Source organism: Kogia breviceps, chromosome 4 (genome assembly GCF_026419965.1).
Source record: "Kogia breviceps isolate mKogBre1 chromosome 4, mKogBre1 haplotype 1, whole genome shotgun sequence".
NCBI lineage: Eukaryota > Metazoa > Chordata > Mammalia > Artiodactyla > Physeteridae > Kogia > Kogia breviceps.
Genome location: NC_081313.1, coordinates 47,399,064 through 47,413,474, shown reverse-complemented (window position 1 = coordinate 47,413,474; position 14,411 = coordinate 47,399,064). Strand labels below are relative to the sequence as shown.

The 14,411-nt window shown below is 35.3% G+C and overlaps 1 protein-coding gene across 1 annotated transcript in view; it reads left to right on the top strand.

Moving 5' to 3' along the window:
• ERCC8 (ERCC excision repair 8, CSA ubiquitin ligase complex subunit) overlaps positions 1-14,411 on the top strand; it is a 60,707-nt gene that overhangs the window by 24,588 nt on the left and 21,708 nt on the right. The window contains exons 5-7 of the mRNA XM_059060977.2: positions 9,939-10,020; positions 11,469-11,537; positions 12,721-12,787. Of these exons, the coding sequence (XP_058916960.1) occupies positions 9,939-10,020; positions 11,469-11,537; positions 12,721-12,787 (218 nt within the window). The remainder of the gene's footprint in view (positions 1-9,938; positions 10,021-11,468; positions 11,538-12,720; positions 12,788-14,411) is intronic.

Genomic DNA, 14,411 nt, shown 5'->3' with positions numbered 1-14,411 from the left:
TTGTCTGAACCTCTCTATTTATCTGTAAAGGGGGTAATGATTGTACCTTATAGAATGGTTGTGAGGATTAAGTAGGTCAATATATGTAAAGTACCTGGAACAGTGCCTAGCATATAGTAAATGCTCAAAAACCATTAGCTATTATTATTATTTGCTTTATTATTCAAAAACTACTATGGTCTAGTGGTGTAGGGAAGAAAATTGGATTTATCTCCTATTGGCCAAAAGACTTAAAGGAAAAGAAAGTTATTAATATAGCTTAGTAAAGGTAGACAGTAGATAATAGTTTTTATATTTGATCAAATTTATATTTCTTTCTCATGCTAATTTTTTCCCTGAGCTCTAGTCCCATATGTCTCCACCTGTCTTCAGAACCTCTCTTACTTAAATGTAGTGTCATCTTCTGAAACTTAACATGTTCCAAACTGAAGTGAACCTGATGGCTCCTCACATCCATTTAGTCCTCAAATCTTAGCAATTCTTCCTTCAAACTCTCAGATTTCCTTTTCTATTTCCCTCACCATCACTGTACATCTAGACTACTCCTAAAAACTCCTAACTGTTTCTCTGCATTATTTTTCTTCCACAATTCCACAGCAAGCTTACCCCAGAATTAATCAGAATCAAGCAGTTTCATCCTGTCTCAACACAAAACCTCTAGTGACTCCATTGTCTAAATTCAGCCTGGCATTCTAAGTTCTCCATAACCTCACTTCCCACTTTCTCAACCTTAGCTTCTACCTCTTTTCAACCTAAATGATGTACTGCCACTAAATTGATCTCCTTTTGCCTTCTGAACACGTTATGTGTTATGTTCCCTGCCTCAGGTCCCCTTCCCTATGAAACTTCTCCCTTCTCTTATTCATCTTATAACTGGAAGTTTATACTCTTTAACCAACATCTTTCTATTTCTCCCACCCCCCAGCCCCGGTAATCACCACTTTATTCACTGTTTCTATCAGTTTGGCTTTTTAAGATTCCACATGTAAGTGATATACAGTATTTGTCCTTCTCTGGCTGAGTTCACTTAATATAATGCCCTCAAGGTTTATCCATGTTGTCACAAATGATAGGATTTCATTCTTTCTCGTGGCTGAATAATATTCCTTTGTGTGTGTATGTGTGTGTGTGTTATCTTCTTTATACCTTTGTGTGTTGCTGAACACTTAGGTTTTTTCCATGACTTGGCTATTATAAATAATGCTGCAAAAAACATGAGGGTGCAGCTATCTCTTTGAGAGAGACAGTGATTTTATTTCCTTCAGATATATACACAGAAGTGGGATTGCTGGATCATATGGTTCTGTTTTAACTTTTTTGAGAAACCCCATATTGTCTTTCATGATGGCTGCACCAATTTACATTCCCACTACCAGTCACAAGGGTTTCCTTTTCTCCATATCCTCAACAACACTTACCTCTTTCTGATAATAGACATTCTAACAGATGTGAGGTGATATCTCATTGTGGTTTTGATTTGCATTTTCCTGATGATTAGTGATATTGAATACCTTTTCATGTTCATTTTGGCCATTCTTATATTTGGGGAAAAATGTCTATTCATGTCCTCTGCCCGTTTGTTATTTGGATTGTTTGGGTTTTTTGCTACTGATTTATATGAGTTCTTTATATACTTTGGATATTAACCCTTTATCATGATTTTCAAATATATTCTCCCATTCTTTAGGTTGCTTTTTAATACTGTTTATGGTTTCCTTTGCTGTGCAGAAGGTTTTAAATTTGCTGTAGTTCCATTTGTTTATTTTTGCTTCTGTTGCCTTTGATTTTGGTATCAAATCCAAACAGTCTTTACCAAGACCACTGTCAATGTTTTCTTCTAGGAGTTTTATGGTTTCAGGTCTAACGTTCAAGTTTTTAGTCCATTCTGAGTTAATTTACGTGCATGGTGTAAGATAGTGGTCCAGTTTCATTCTTTTGCATATGGTTGTTCAATTTTCCCAGCATCATTTATTGAAGAGACTGTCCTTTCCCCATTGTGTATTCTTAGTTCCTTTGTCGTAAATTAATTGACCATATATGCCTGGCTTTATTTCTGGACTGTCTTTTCTGGTCCATTGATCTATCTGTGTGTCTGTTTTTATGCCAGTACCATAATGTTTTGATTACTGTAGCTTTGTAGTACAGTAGTCCCCCCTTATCCACATGGGATACATTCCAAGACCCCCATTGAGTGCCTGAAACCACAGATACTATCAAATTACCACGGTTACAGTATATACCAACCCTGTATATACTATATTTTTTCCTATACTCATGTGTGGGTAGCATATATGATAAGGATACACAGAACAAAGGGATGATTCACATCCAGGTGGGACAAGCAAGCTTTCATCATGCTCCTCAGAACAGTGTATTATTTAAAACTTATGAATTATTTACTTCTATAATTTTCCATTTAATATTTTCAGACCACAGTTGACCTCAGGTAACTGAAACCAAGGAAAGTGAAATACAGATAAGAAGGGGACTGCTGGATAGTCTGAAATCAGAAAGTGTGATGCCTCCAGCTTTGTTCTTCTTTCTCAAGATTGTTTTAGCAATTCGGGGTCTTTTGTGGTTCCATACAAATTTTCAGATTATTCTTTCCTATTTCTATGAAAAATGCCATTGAGAATTTCGTAGAGATTGCACTGAATTTATAGATTGTTTTGGGTGCTGTGGACATATTAACATGGTTAATTCTTTCAATCCACTGGTATGGAATATCATTTCATTTATTTGTGTCTTCAGCTTCTTTCATCAGTGTCTTATAGTTTTCAATGTACACCTTTTACCTCCCTAGTTAAATTTATTTCTAGGTATTTTATTCTTTATGCTGCAGTTGTAAATGAGATTGTTTTCTTAATTTCTCCTTCTGATAGTTCATCATTAGTGTATAGAAATGCAACTGATTTTTTTAACATTTTGAATCCTGCAACTTTACTGAATTTGTTTATTCTGACAGTTTTTTGTGAAGTCTTTAAGGTTTTCTATGTATAATATCATTTCATCTGCAGATAGAGACAGGTTTACTTCTTCCATTCCAGTTTGTATGCCTGTTATTTCTTTTTCTTGCTTAATTTCTCTGGCTAGGACTTCCAGCACTGTGTTGAATAAAAGTGGCAAGGATGGGCATCCTTCTCTTCTCCCTGATCTTAGAGGAAAAGCTTTCAGCTTTTAACTGTTGAGTATGATGTTGCTATCAGCTTGTCATATATGGCTTTTATTATGTTGAGGTACATTCTCTCTACACCCAATTTACTGAGGAAAATATTTAATACTTCTTAATATAAGTCAATACCCATTCGTGATTTTTTAAAAATTCCTAACATAGTAGGAATAAAAGGGAAATTCCTTAAACTGACATTTACAGATTACATGATTATGAATGTGGAAAATCCAAAAGAAACTTTAGCCAAATTATAATATAAGAAAATTCAGCAAAATTGCTGAATATAAGGTCAGTTGTAACTGAATTCCAGGCACAAAGAATTATAAAATGAAATTTCAAGAGTAATATAGTTTATAATTGCAGCACAAGTCATCGTATACCTAGTAAGAAATTGAAAAGTGTACAGGACCACTCAACACTACACAGAAAACTATAGAATATTATTGAGAGAAATGAAGACCTAAATAAATGGTGGGATATGTCACATTCACACACTTGCCACTTTTATTCAACATAGTTTTGGAAGTCCTAGGCATAGCAATCAGAGAAGAAAAAGAAATAGAAGGAATCCAAATTGGAAAAGAAGAAGTAAAACTGTCACTGTTTGCAGATGACATAATACTATACATAGAAAATCCTAAAGACACCACCAGAAAACTGCTAGAGCTCATCAATGAATTCCAGTAAAGTTGCCAGAAACAAAATTAATATACAGAAACCTGTTGCATTTCTGTACACTAACAGTGGATTTTCCAAAAGAGTAATTAAGGAACAGTTCCATTTATAATTGAATCAAAAATTAAAATACCTGGGAATAAACCTACTTAAGTTAAAGAACTGTACTCAGAAAACTATAAGACACTGATGAAAGAAATTGTAGAACACACAGATGGAAATATATATCGTGTATATGGATTGGAAGAATTATCATTGTTAAAATGAACATACAACCAAAAGCAATCTACAGATTCATTGCAATCCCTGTAAAAATACTGAGGGCATTTTTCACAGAACTAGAACAAATAATTTTAAAATTTGTATGGAAACGCGAAAGACCCTGAATAGCTAAAACAATCTTCAGAAAGAACAGAACTAGACGAATTGTGCTTGCTGACTTCAGAATATACTACAAAGGTACAGTAATCAAAACAGTATGGTACTGGCATAAAAACAGATACGTAGATCAGTGGAACAGAATGGAGAGCCCAGAAATAAACCCATGCACTTATGGTCAATTAATCTACGACAAAGGAGGCAAGAGTATACAATGCAGGAAAGGCAGTCTTGGCAATTCCCTAGTGATCCAGTGATTAGGACTCTGCACTCTCACTGCCGAGGGCCCAGGTTCAATTCCTGTTCGGGGAACTAAGATCACACAAGCCCTGTGGCATGGCCAAAAAACAAAAAGGAAAGAAAGAAGAGTCTCTTCAATAACTGGTGCTGGGAAAACTGGACAGCCACGTGTAAAGGAATGAAATTAAAACATTCTCTAACACCATATACAGAAATAAACTCAAAATGGATTAAAGACCTTAACATAAGGCTGGAAACCATTAAACTAAAAGAAAGCACAGGCAGCACATTCTCGATATAAATCATACCAATTTATTTTTTTACATCTATCTCCTAAAGCAAAGCAATAAGAGCAAATATAAACAAATGGGACTTAATTAAACTTAAAGCTTTTGCACAGCAAAGAAAGCCATAAACAAAACAAAAAGACAAACTACAGAATGGGAGAAAATATTTGCAAATGATATAACTGATAAGGGGTTAATATTCACATATATAGACAATTCATACACCTGAACGTCAAAAAAACAAGCCTGATTAAAAGATGGTTAGAAGACCTGAATAGACATTTTTCCAAAGAAGACATACAGCTGACCAACAGGCACATGAAAAGATGCTCAACATCATTAATCATCAGAGAAATGCAAATTAAAACCACAATGAGATATCACCTCACACCTGTCAGAATGGTTATCATCAAAAAGACCACAAATAACAAATGTTGGTGAGGATGTGGAGAAAAGAGAACCCTTGGGTGCTGTTGGTGGGAATGTAAATTGGTGCAGCCACTGAGGAAAACATTATGGAGGTTTCTCAAAAAACTGAAAATAGAACTACCATATGACCCAGTAGTTCCACTCCTGGGTATTTATCTGAAAAAAACAAAAGCACTAATTCAGAATGATACTTGTATCCCAATGTTCATAGCAGCATTATTTATAATTGCCAAGATATGGAAGCAACCCAACAGATCAGATGAATGGATAATGGAGATGCAGTATATACAATGGAATACTACTCAGTCATAAAAAAGAATGAAATTTTGCCATTTGCATCAAATGCATGGACATGGAGGGTATTATACTAAGTGAAATAAGTCATACAGAGAAAGACAAGCACTGTATGATATCACTTACACGTGGAATCTAAAAAGTACAACAAGCTAGTGAATATAACAAAAAAGAAACAGACTCACAGTTATAGAGAACAAACTAATGGTTACCACAGTGAGGAGAGGGAAAGAGGGAGGGGCAAGATAGGCATAGGGGATTAAGAGGTACAAACTACTATGTATAAAATAAGGTACAAGGATACATGTTACAACACAGGAAATATGATGAATATTTTATAATAACCATAAATGGAATGTAGCCTTTAAAAACTGTGAATCGCTTTGTTATTGTATATCAACTATTCCTCAATTCTAAAAAGAAGAAAGAAAAGAATTAGAAGGCTTAATATGGTAAAGATAATGATTTTACCCAGTATGATGTATAGAATCAATGCATTTCTGATCAAAATCTTTGCAGAATTCTTTTGTGGAAATTGACTAGGTAATTCTAATGTATATTATATATGGAAATGCAGAGGGACAAGGCACTCTTGAAGGAGAATGAAGCTTGAGGACTTCACTACCTGTAACCAAGACTTTACCATAAATTAATTACACTAATCAAGGCAGTGTGATATTGGTACAAGTGAAAACAAACACACACAGGGGAGGGGAACAGGATAGAGAATCAAGAAACACACCCATAGCTGTATAATGATTTGGTTTATGATAAAAATAACACTGCAATGAATTGGGGAAAAGATAACCTTTTCCATAAATGTTGCTGGATGAACTAGGTATCCATATTTAAAAACTAGTTTTGACCCTTAACCTCACACCAGACACAAAAGTCAATTTCAGGTGGATTACAAGTATAAATGTGAAAGATAAAATGATACAGCTTAAAGGTGAAAAAAGAAAATGTGTTTGTGGCCTATGACAGTTAAAGACACAAAAACTACAAAAAGGCAGAGTTAGATAAATTGAGCTACATTAGAATTAGGAATCTCTAGTCATCAAAAAACACTATTACAAAAGTGTAAAGGTGGGCTTCCCTGGTGGCGCAGTGGTTGAGAGTCTGCCTGCCAATGCAGGGGACACGAGTTTGTGCCCCAGTCCAGGAAGATCCCACATGCCGCGGAGCGGCTGGGCCCATGAGCCATGGCCGCTGAGCCTTCGCGTCCGGAGCCTGTGCTCCGCAACAGGAGAGGCCGCAACAGTGAGAGGTCCGCGTACAGCAAAAAAAAAAAAAAAAAAAAAAAAAAAAAGTGTAAAGGTAAGCCATGGAATGGGAGATGATATATGTGACATATGCATATGTTTGAAAAAGGACTGATGTACAGGTTATATAATCAACAAAAATTAAAACAGTCCTGTAGAAAAATAGGCAAAACACTTGAATAGGCACTTCAAGAAAGAGGATATCCAAATAGCCAATAAATAAAAGTGTTCAACTTTATTAATTGTGCACCTGGATGTGTTATTTAAATACATAATGAGATACCTCTCTGTACCCTCCAGAATGACCAAACTTAAAAGAGGTTGATGATAACAGTTACATATGTTGCTGATGAGATCACAGATTGGTACAGATATTTGGTATTGACTGAAGCCAAATATGTGCATACCCTCTGACCCAGCAATTACACTTTTGAGTATATAAATGCATGCATATGTGTACTAAAGGATATTTGTAAGAATATTCATAACAGCACTGTTGATGATAACCAAAAACTGGAAACAACTCAAATGTCCATTAACAGCCAAATGAAATCTGACAAATTTTACAACGGAGTACTCTTCTACAATGACAAGGGAACACTTCTGTATTAACAAAATGTATGAATCTTATATAATATTAGATAAAATAACCAAAAACTAAAGAGTGCCTAATATATAATTCCCTTTATAGGAGGTTCAAAAATAGACAAAACTAAGGATGATAGAGGCCTGTATGATGGCTATCTTTCTTGGTGAGATTTGTAAGGGGGGTTCTAAGGAGCCTTCTGGGGTATTTGTAATGTTTGTAATGTTCTGTTTTTCAATACACGTGGTCATTACTTTGTGAAAATTCACTTTGTGAAAATTAATTGAGCTGTACACTTATGATTTTTGTGTACTTTTCTGTATGTTACACTTTATTTTAAAGTATGGCTTTTAATTAAAAATTTTTAATTAATTAAAAATTAATAAGCCATACATTTACATTTTCTTTCCTTAACATTGACTTCTATTAAAACTCTGACATCTTGGATTTAAATTTTCTTTAAAACATAAATGTTTTGCTAACTTAAAACAGTATTCCATGAGTTCATAATTCTGTTTGAAATAAAGGTATGACAGTATTTTATTGATAATAAATTTGAAAGCATTCAGTAAGAAACAATTGTGCATCCGCTATGTATAAAGAAAAATAAGGAAGGCAAAATACTGTCCTTTTCTCCATCCTCTACTCCCATCATTAGTTTTTCCTGTTAATGTATATATTAGGTACTTTTCATAACTTCATCTCAGTTTTCCATGAACATGTTTTAATAGCTTGAGCATATGATGTGGCTTAGCGGAATGTCTTCTCTAGAGTCTTCTCTATTTAACTTTAAGGTGTAGAGCCAAGTGGAGATAATCCAGGAATTGAGCTATACCTAGGTGGAATTCAGGACTGTGGTCTAAACTGAAAATATAGATTTGTGAGTCACTAGGATATAGGTGGCAGTTGAAGAGAGGAGTGCACAGAACTAAACCTTGAGGAAGATTAATAGGACAGGAAAAGGAACAACAAAGCCTGCAGAAGACAATGAAAAGGGCTAGCCAGAGAGAATAAGAGGGAAATCAGGAGTATGTGAAATAATGGAAGCCAGTGGAAGAGATTGTCTTAATGAAGGTAGAATAGTCAGCTGTGTTGAATGCTACTGATAGATTAGGTAAGATAAAGACTACATTTGGTGATAGAAGGTTATCAGTGGTATTGGCAGGGTGGTGAGAGCGGGAGTAGTGGAGATAAAAAATAAGTTTGCAGTGAGTTGAGAAATACATAAGAGATAAGAAATTAGAGACAGTCAAAATTTGGATTTAAAGGGGGAGGAAGAAGATTAATTAGGAGGAATTTGGGTGAAAAGGATTTTGTTTTTTTGTCTTGGGGAGGGGAGTGCTGTTACAATGAAAGAGACTTGAACATGTTTTAGTGTTGATGGGAATGAGCCAGTAGGGAGAGAGCAGTTATACATACTTGGGAGATAGAGGCAATAATGTATAGGGTGAGATTTCTGACAGTGCTGAAAGTGATCTGAACACAGGTGGGGAAATTAACTTTAAATAAGAAGAAAGATCATTTTTTTCATAACAGGAATGAAGAAGGAAAAAAGATAAGCGGAAGCAAATGTGTTTATAAGTTTGTTGTTAAGACAATAAGGAAATTCTCATTGAATGGCTCCTACTTTCTCTTTGGAATGAAAGATCAGATCACCTGTAGTGATGAAGTGGTGATTTTTGTGGAGAGTGGAGAAGTTTTGAAATAGCTGCAAATATTGTAGACAATGCTATTGAAAGTGTAGGACTGGCAATCAGTACTAAAGTCCAGTTAAGATGAATGATCTTTTATAGTGATACTAGCCTTCTCTATTACAAGATTTTCTTCACCTGGATAGGGCAGAGGTCAACTAACTGCATCCCATAGGCCAAGTCTAGGCTCTGGGCCAAGGCTTCTCATGGACTCTTTTTGTAAAAAAAAAAAAAAAAAAGTGTTACTGTAACACAGACATGCTCATTTATTGTCTATGGCCACTTTGGCACTACAGTGACAGAAATGAGTAGTTGGTTCTCAAAGCCTACAATCTGACCCTTTACAGAAGAAGTTTGCTGACCTCTGGTGTAGTTAAACCTGGATATAGGTACACGGAAGGCAGACATTTGGAGTCAGGTTGAGGTCTTGACAAATGCAATGGTAACATCAAAGATATTGGCAGTTGAAGTATTGATACTTGGAATCCAAGCTGAAGAAGGAAAAGAAGTGAAGAAAGGAACTGATAGGACTTCTGGGCTTTATTGGGGTGTCTTGTACGTAGCTGGGCTGGGGGGAGCTGAAATGATATAAAATTTGGTCATATATAACTGAAATAGGTGATTTCAAAGGAGAAGCAGTTCTAGGTGATGAGAGTGTCCTGGGTGTGGTAGCTGAGGTTGTATGGCACTGAGAGGCAGAGTACTGGCTAGATCATTTGTGTAGACGCTGAAGTCCCTCAGAATGGAGCAGAAGGGAAGATGGTGAACCAAGTGGTTGTCTTGTCTTGATCTCTGGGATTTATTAGAGAAAAATAAATAAATTGCTAACAGTCAATTAAAAAATTGCTAAGTAAATAGAAAATTTGTTGCTTTTGTGATTATAATTAGAACTTACACTTATTTTAAATGTCTTTTGATTATCAGATTGCAGATGTATTTAATTTTGAAGAAACAGTTTATAGTCATCATATGTCTCCAGTTGCCACCAAGCACTGTTTGGTAGCAGGTTTGTACATATGTTGTTTTTTAACATATTGAAAACTTTCTCCCTTTTAATATCTAGTTAGTTTTGGTATAAACATTTTAACCCTGATGAAGATCACAATTCTTTAAAAAAAGTGTGTATTACTCTTTGTATTCAGTTTAACAGATATTGTACAAGTTGGGCACTGTGCTAGGTTTCAAAGTGGCTAGGATTCAAAGATTAAGAAAGCACATTTCTGTTCCCTTAAGAGTTACTTTTTAAAAAAATTTTAACATCTTTATTGGAGTATAATTGCTTTACAATGGTGTGTTAGTTTCTCCTTTATAACAAAGTGAATCAGCTATACATATATCCCAATATCTCCTCCCTCTTGCGTCTCCCTCCCACCCTCCCTATCCCACCCTTCTAGGTGGTCACAAAGCACAGAGCTGATCTCCCTGTGCTATGCGGCTGCCTCCCACTAGCTATCTATTTTACATTTGGTAGTGTATATAAGTCCGTGCCACTCTCTCACTTCATCCCAGCTTACCCTTCCCATCCCCATGTCCTCAAGTCCATTGTCTACATCTGTGTCTTTATTCCTGTCCTGCCCATACGTTCTTCAGAACCTTTTTTTTCTTTTTTTTCGATTCCATATATATGTGTTAACATACGGTATTTGTTTCTCTCTTTCTGACTTACTTCACTCTGTATGACAGACTCTAGGTCCATCCACCTCACTATAAATAACTCAATTTCGTTTCTTTTTATGGCTGAGTAATATTCCATTGTATATATGTGCCACATCTTCTTTATCCATTCATCTGTCGATGGACACTTAGGTTGCTTCCATGTCCTGACTATTGTAAATAGAGCTGCAATGAACATTGTGGTACATGAAAGAGTTACTTTTAAACCACCAAAGTTTCAAAGATTTTACGTGAACAAAATTTGGCAGCTTTTTCATTTCGACACAGTAAAACAAGGAAATGATTTCCTTTTCTCTAGAATGTGTGATTCAAATTAAACATCCATTTTTATGAAAGCACCTGCAACAAAAATTTCCATGTGTGAAGAAGAAAAAATGTTTTTCTGGTATCAGGTATCAGGTCCCTGTGATATTATTTCTGTGGCACTTCATGAATCTCCTCACCTCCAGACATCAGTCAGCTGCTTCATCTTTAAAGAGTTTGGGCACTAACTTGTCTTTGAGGTCCACTCAGTCTGTGTCCAGAGTTTTTGTGAATCTGTTACTAGTAATTGTTAATGATGTACTATATCATTAACATGGAAAAGCTAAGCTATTAAAATAAAACGAATTTTTCTAGATATAAACATTAATAACTAAAGTATATTATTAGCATACATTTTTATGTTTCTGCATGGATACAGTGAATATGTCATGATTCATATGGTAGTTTCTTGTTTCCTTTTGGTGATGATTTATAGTAAAATTATCTTAAACTATTTTTTTTGTTTTGTTTTTACAGTTGGTACTAGAGGGCCCAAAGTACAACTTTGTGACTTAAAGTCTGGATCCTGTTCCCACATTCTACAGGGTATTTGAAACAACTACTTTGAGTAAACCATTCAACAAAATGAAACATTATTAACAATGTATTCTTTATAAGTGACATGACTGATGTATTTTGTGCTAGTTATTAGAAGTCAGGGAAATAAAGATCCTTTTGTGCATTATTGTTATGAAACTAAACTATTGAGGAGACATTTTTATGTACAGTAGCCACAGGGGAAGCTCAAAGAATATAGAAAGTCTAACTCAAAACCTTGTGTTATTTCTACATTGAAAAAAATGAACTACTTATGAAACTTACATCAGAGCATTTGTCTCCATGAGCATTTTTTAATATTGTTCTGGCTGAGTAAACATTCTAATATTTAGGTGCTTCTTTTCTCAATAAAAATATTTTAGAAAAAGATATTGAAATAATACTTTGGTAAAGTTTTACTAGCTTAAATTATTTTTGCTACTTTTTTATTAGTATTAAATCATCTAATTCTAAACAATGAAAAAATGGGATGTAATTCAGATATGCTATTTTTATTCATCTCTGAGAAACACATAATAAATATATCAGGAAAACTTGGTGAGATGGATAACATTTGTTTTACATTATCATGAATTTCTATGAATGTAAGCTAGGTAGATGAAAATATGTGATTTGAATAGTTTAGTTAGGTTGAAGTGAATTAAAATTCTGAAATCACTTATCCTATGAACTTATCACTTGTGCTTTCTAGATAAAAATTTTTATATAAATGCCTTTTACAATCATGAATTAAAATAATTTTTTTCTGTTATAACTTTCTGAAAACTTAGAGAACATTTTTATTCTTTAGAATGTTTATCTTGTATGGTGGTTTGTTGCAGGGATTTTGTTGTAGAGATAAGTAAGTAAGCTTGAGCTATATCACTTATTAATGGATAGACTTGCTAGGCTAACACCTGTATTTAAAAAGACAGACTCACTTGCTCTGAATGTTTTTTCCAAAGCAAACCCAGACCTTTTATAATAAAATAGCATTGTGAGTAATGCCCCATAGACTTCACATTAATATTTAAATATAGATTATTATAAATGTGAAAAAAATCATGATTGTATCAATTTATTTTTAAGATTTAGTCTATGCTTTCTTCATAATCTGACAAAATTAATTGCACTGTATCTTCTGATTTCTTTTCAAATATTTTGCAAGTCATTTTATACAGTTGTTTTGCAGGTCACAGACAAGAAATACTGGCAGTTTCCTGGTCACCGCGTTATGAGTATATCTTGGCAACTGCAAGGTAAAATGCAAATTATTTGGTTTTTTTTTTTTTTTTTTTTTTTTTTTTTTTTTTTTTTTTTTTTGTGGTATGCGGGCCTCTCACTGCTGTGGCCTCTCCCGTTGCGGAGCACAGGCTCCGGACGCGCAGGCCTAGCGGCCATGGGTCACGGGCTTAGTTGCTCCGCGGCATGTGGGATCTTCCCGGACCAGGGCACGAACCCGTGACCCCTGCATCGGCGGGCGGATTCTCAACCACTGCGCCACCAGGGAAGCCCAGATTATTTGGTTTTGATAACAATAATAATTAATGATAAGCATTTTGGAAAGACTGTTTTTATGTTAGATGCATATTTAGTTGTTAAGTAGGTCATGGAAAATAAGATAATTGAGTTACAGATTTTAATTCGTATAACCAAAAGAAATCTTCCTTTGCATCATAATCTTAATCCTGACTATCTATCTTGAAGGTACTCGCTTTGTAAAACAGAGAAAACAACAGAATCTATGTAGCAATGCAAATCTACTAGTACTACCCATGAAACAACTGTTTTGTGTCATTTTTGCTTACAAAAGTGTTAACACTGTCAATTTAAGAATAGTAGCATTTTAATTCATTTTGCTTAACTCAAAATTATTTTGAATCTGATTCAGCACATTCATCCATTCATTGATTCAGTTTACTAACATTTAATGACTCCTATCATGTGCCAAGCATTGTGCTAGGGACACAGAGATAACACAGGCGTAGTCCTTTCAGGAAGCTAATAGTCTAATGAGAGGGTATAGTCAGAAAAATCAGTGATTTCAGAACATCCTGAAAAATGCTTTAATAGAGATATGTCTCTGGTAAGTATAATATGGGAAAAAAGAACAAGAGCACTTAACTTTTTCTTTCTTTTTTTTTTTTTTGATTGGGGTATAGTTGTTTTACAGTGTTGTGTTAAAAGCACTTGATCTTGAGGATCAAGGGGGTTGGGGGTTTTGTCTGCTGGAAGGAAGAGTCTTACATATTTAAATGCTGACGGAAAAGTATCTCTAGAGAGAAATTAGTGAAGATAAGAAATGAAGGGGTGACTTCCCCAGTGGCTCAGTGGTTAAGAATCTGCCTGCCAATGCAGGGGACACAGGTTTGAGCCCTGATTTGGGAAGATCCCACATGCTGCAGAGCAACTAAGCCCATGCACCACAGCTACTGAGCTTTCACTGTAGAGCCCATGAGCCATAACTCCTGAAGCCTGCACGCCACAACTACTGAAACCCGCACACGCTAGGGCCCACGTGCCGCAACTGCTGAGCCTGCATGCTGCAACTACTGAAGCCCACGTACCTAGAGCCTGTGCTCCACACCAAGAGAAGCCACCACAATGAGAAGCCCACGCACCATAACGAAGAGTAGACCCTGCTCACCCCAACTCGAGAAAGCCCACGTGCAGCAGAAAAGACCCGACGCAGCCATAAATAAATAAATTTATTTTTTTTTAAAAAAGGAAGAAATGGAGGGAATAATTGGTACATCAGGACCTTTAGACAAGAGAGGGTAATATCAAGGGTCCCAATAGAAGGGGACACTGATTTGACACATGAAGGGCATCATGAGACTAAATGGAAGGAGGAAAAAGGCGTGAATACAATTAAATTTGTGA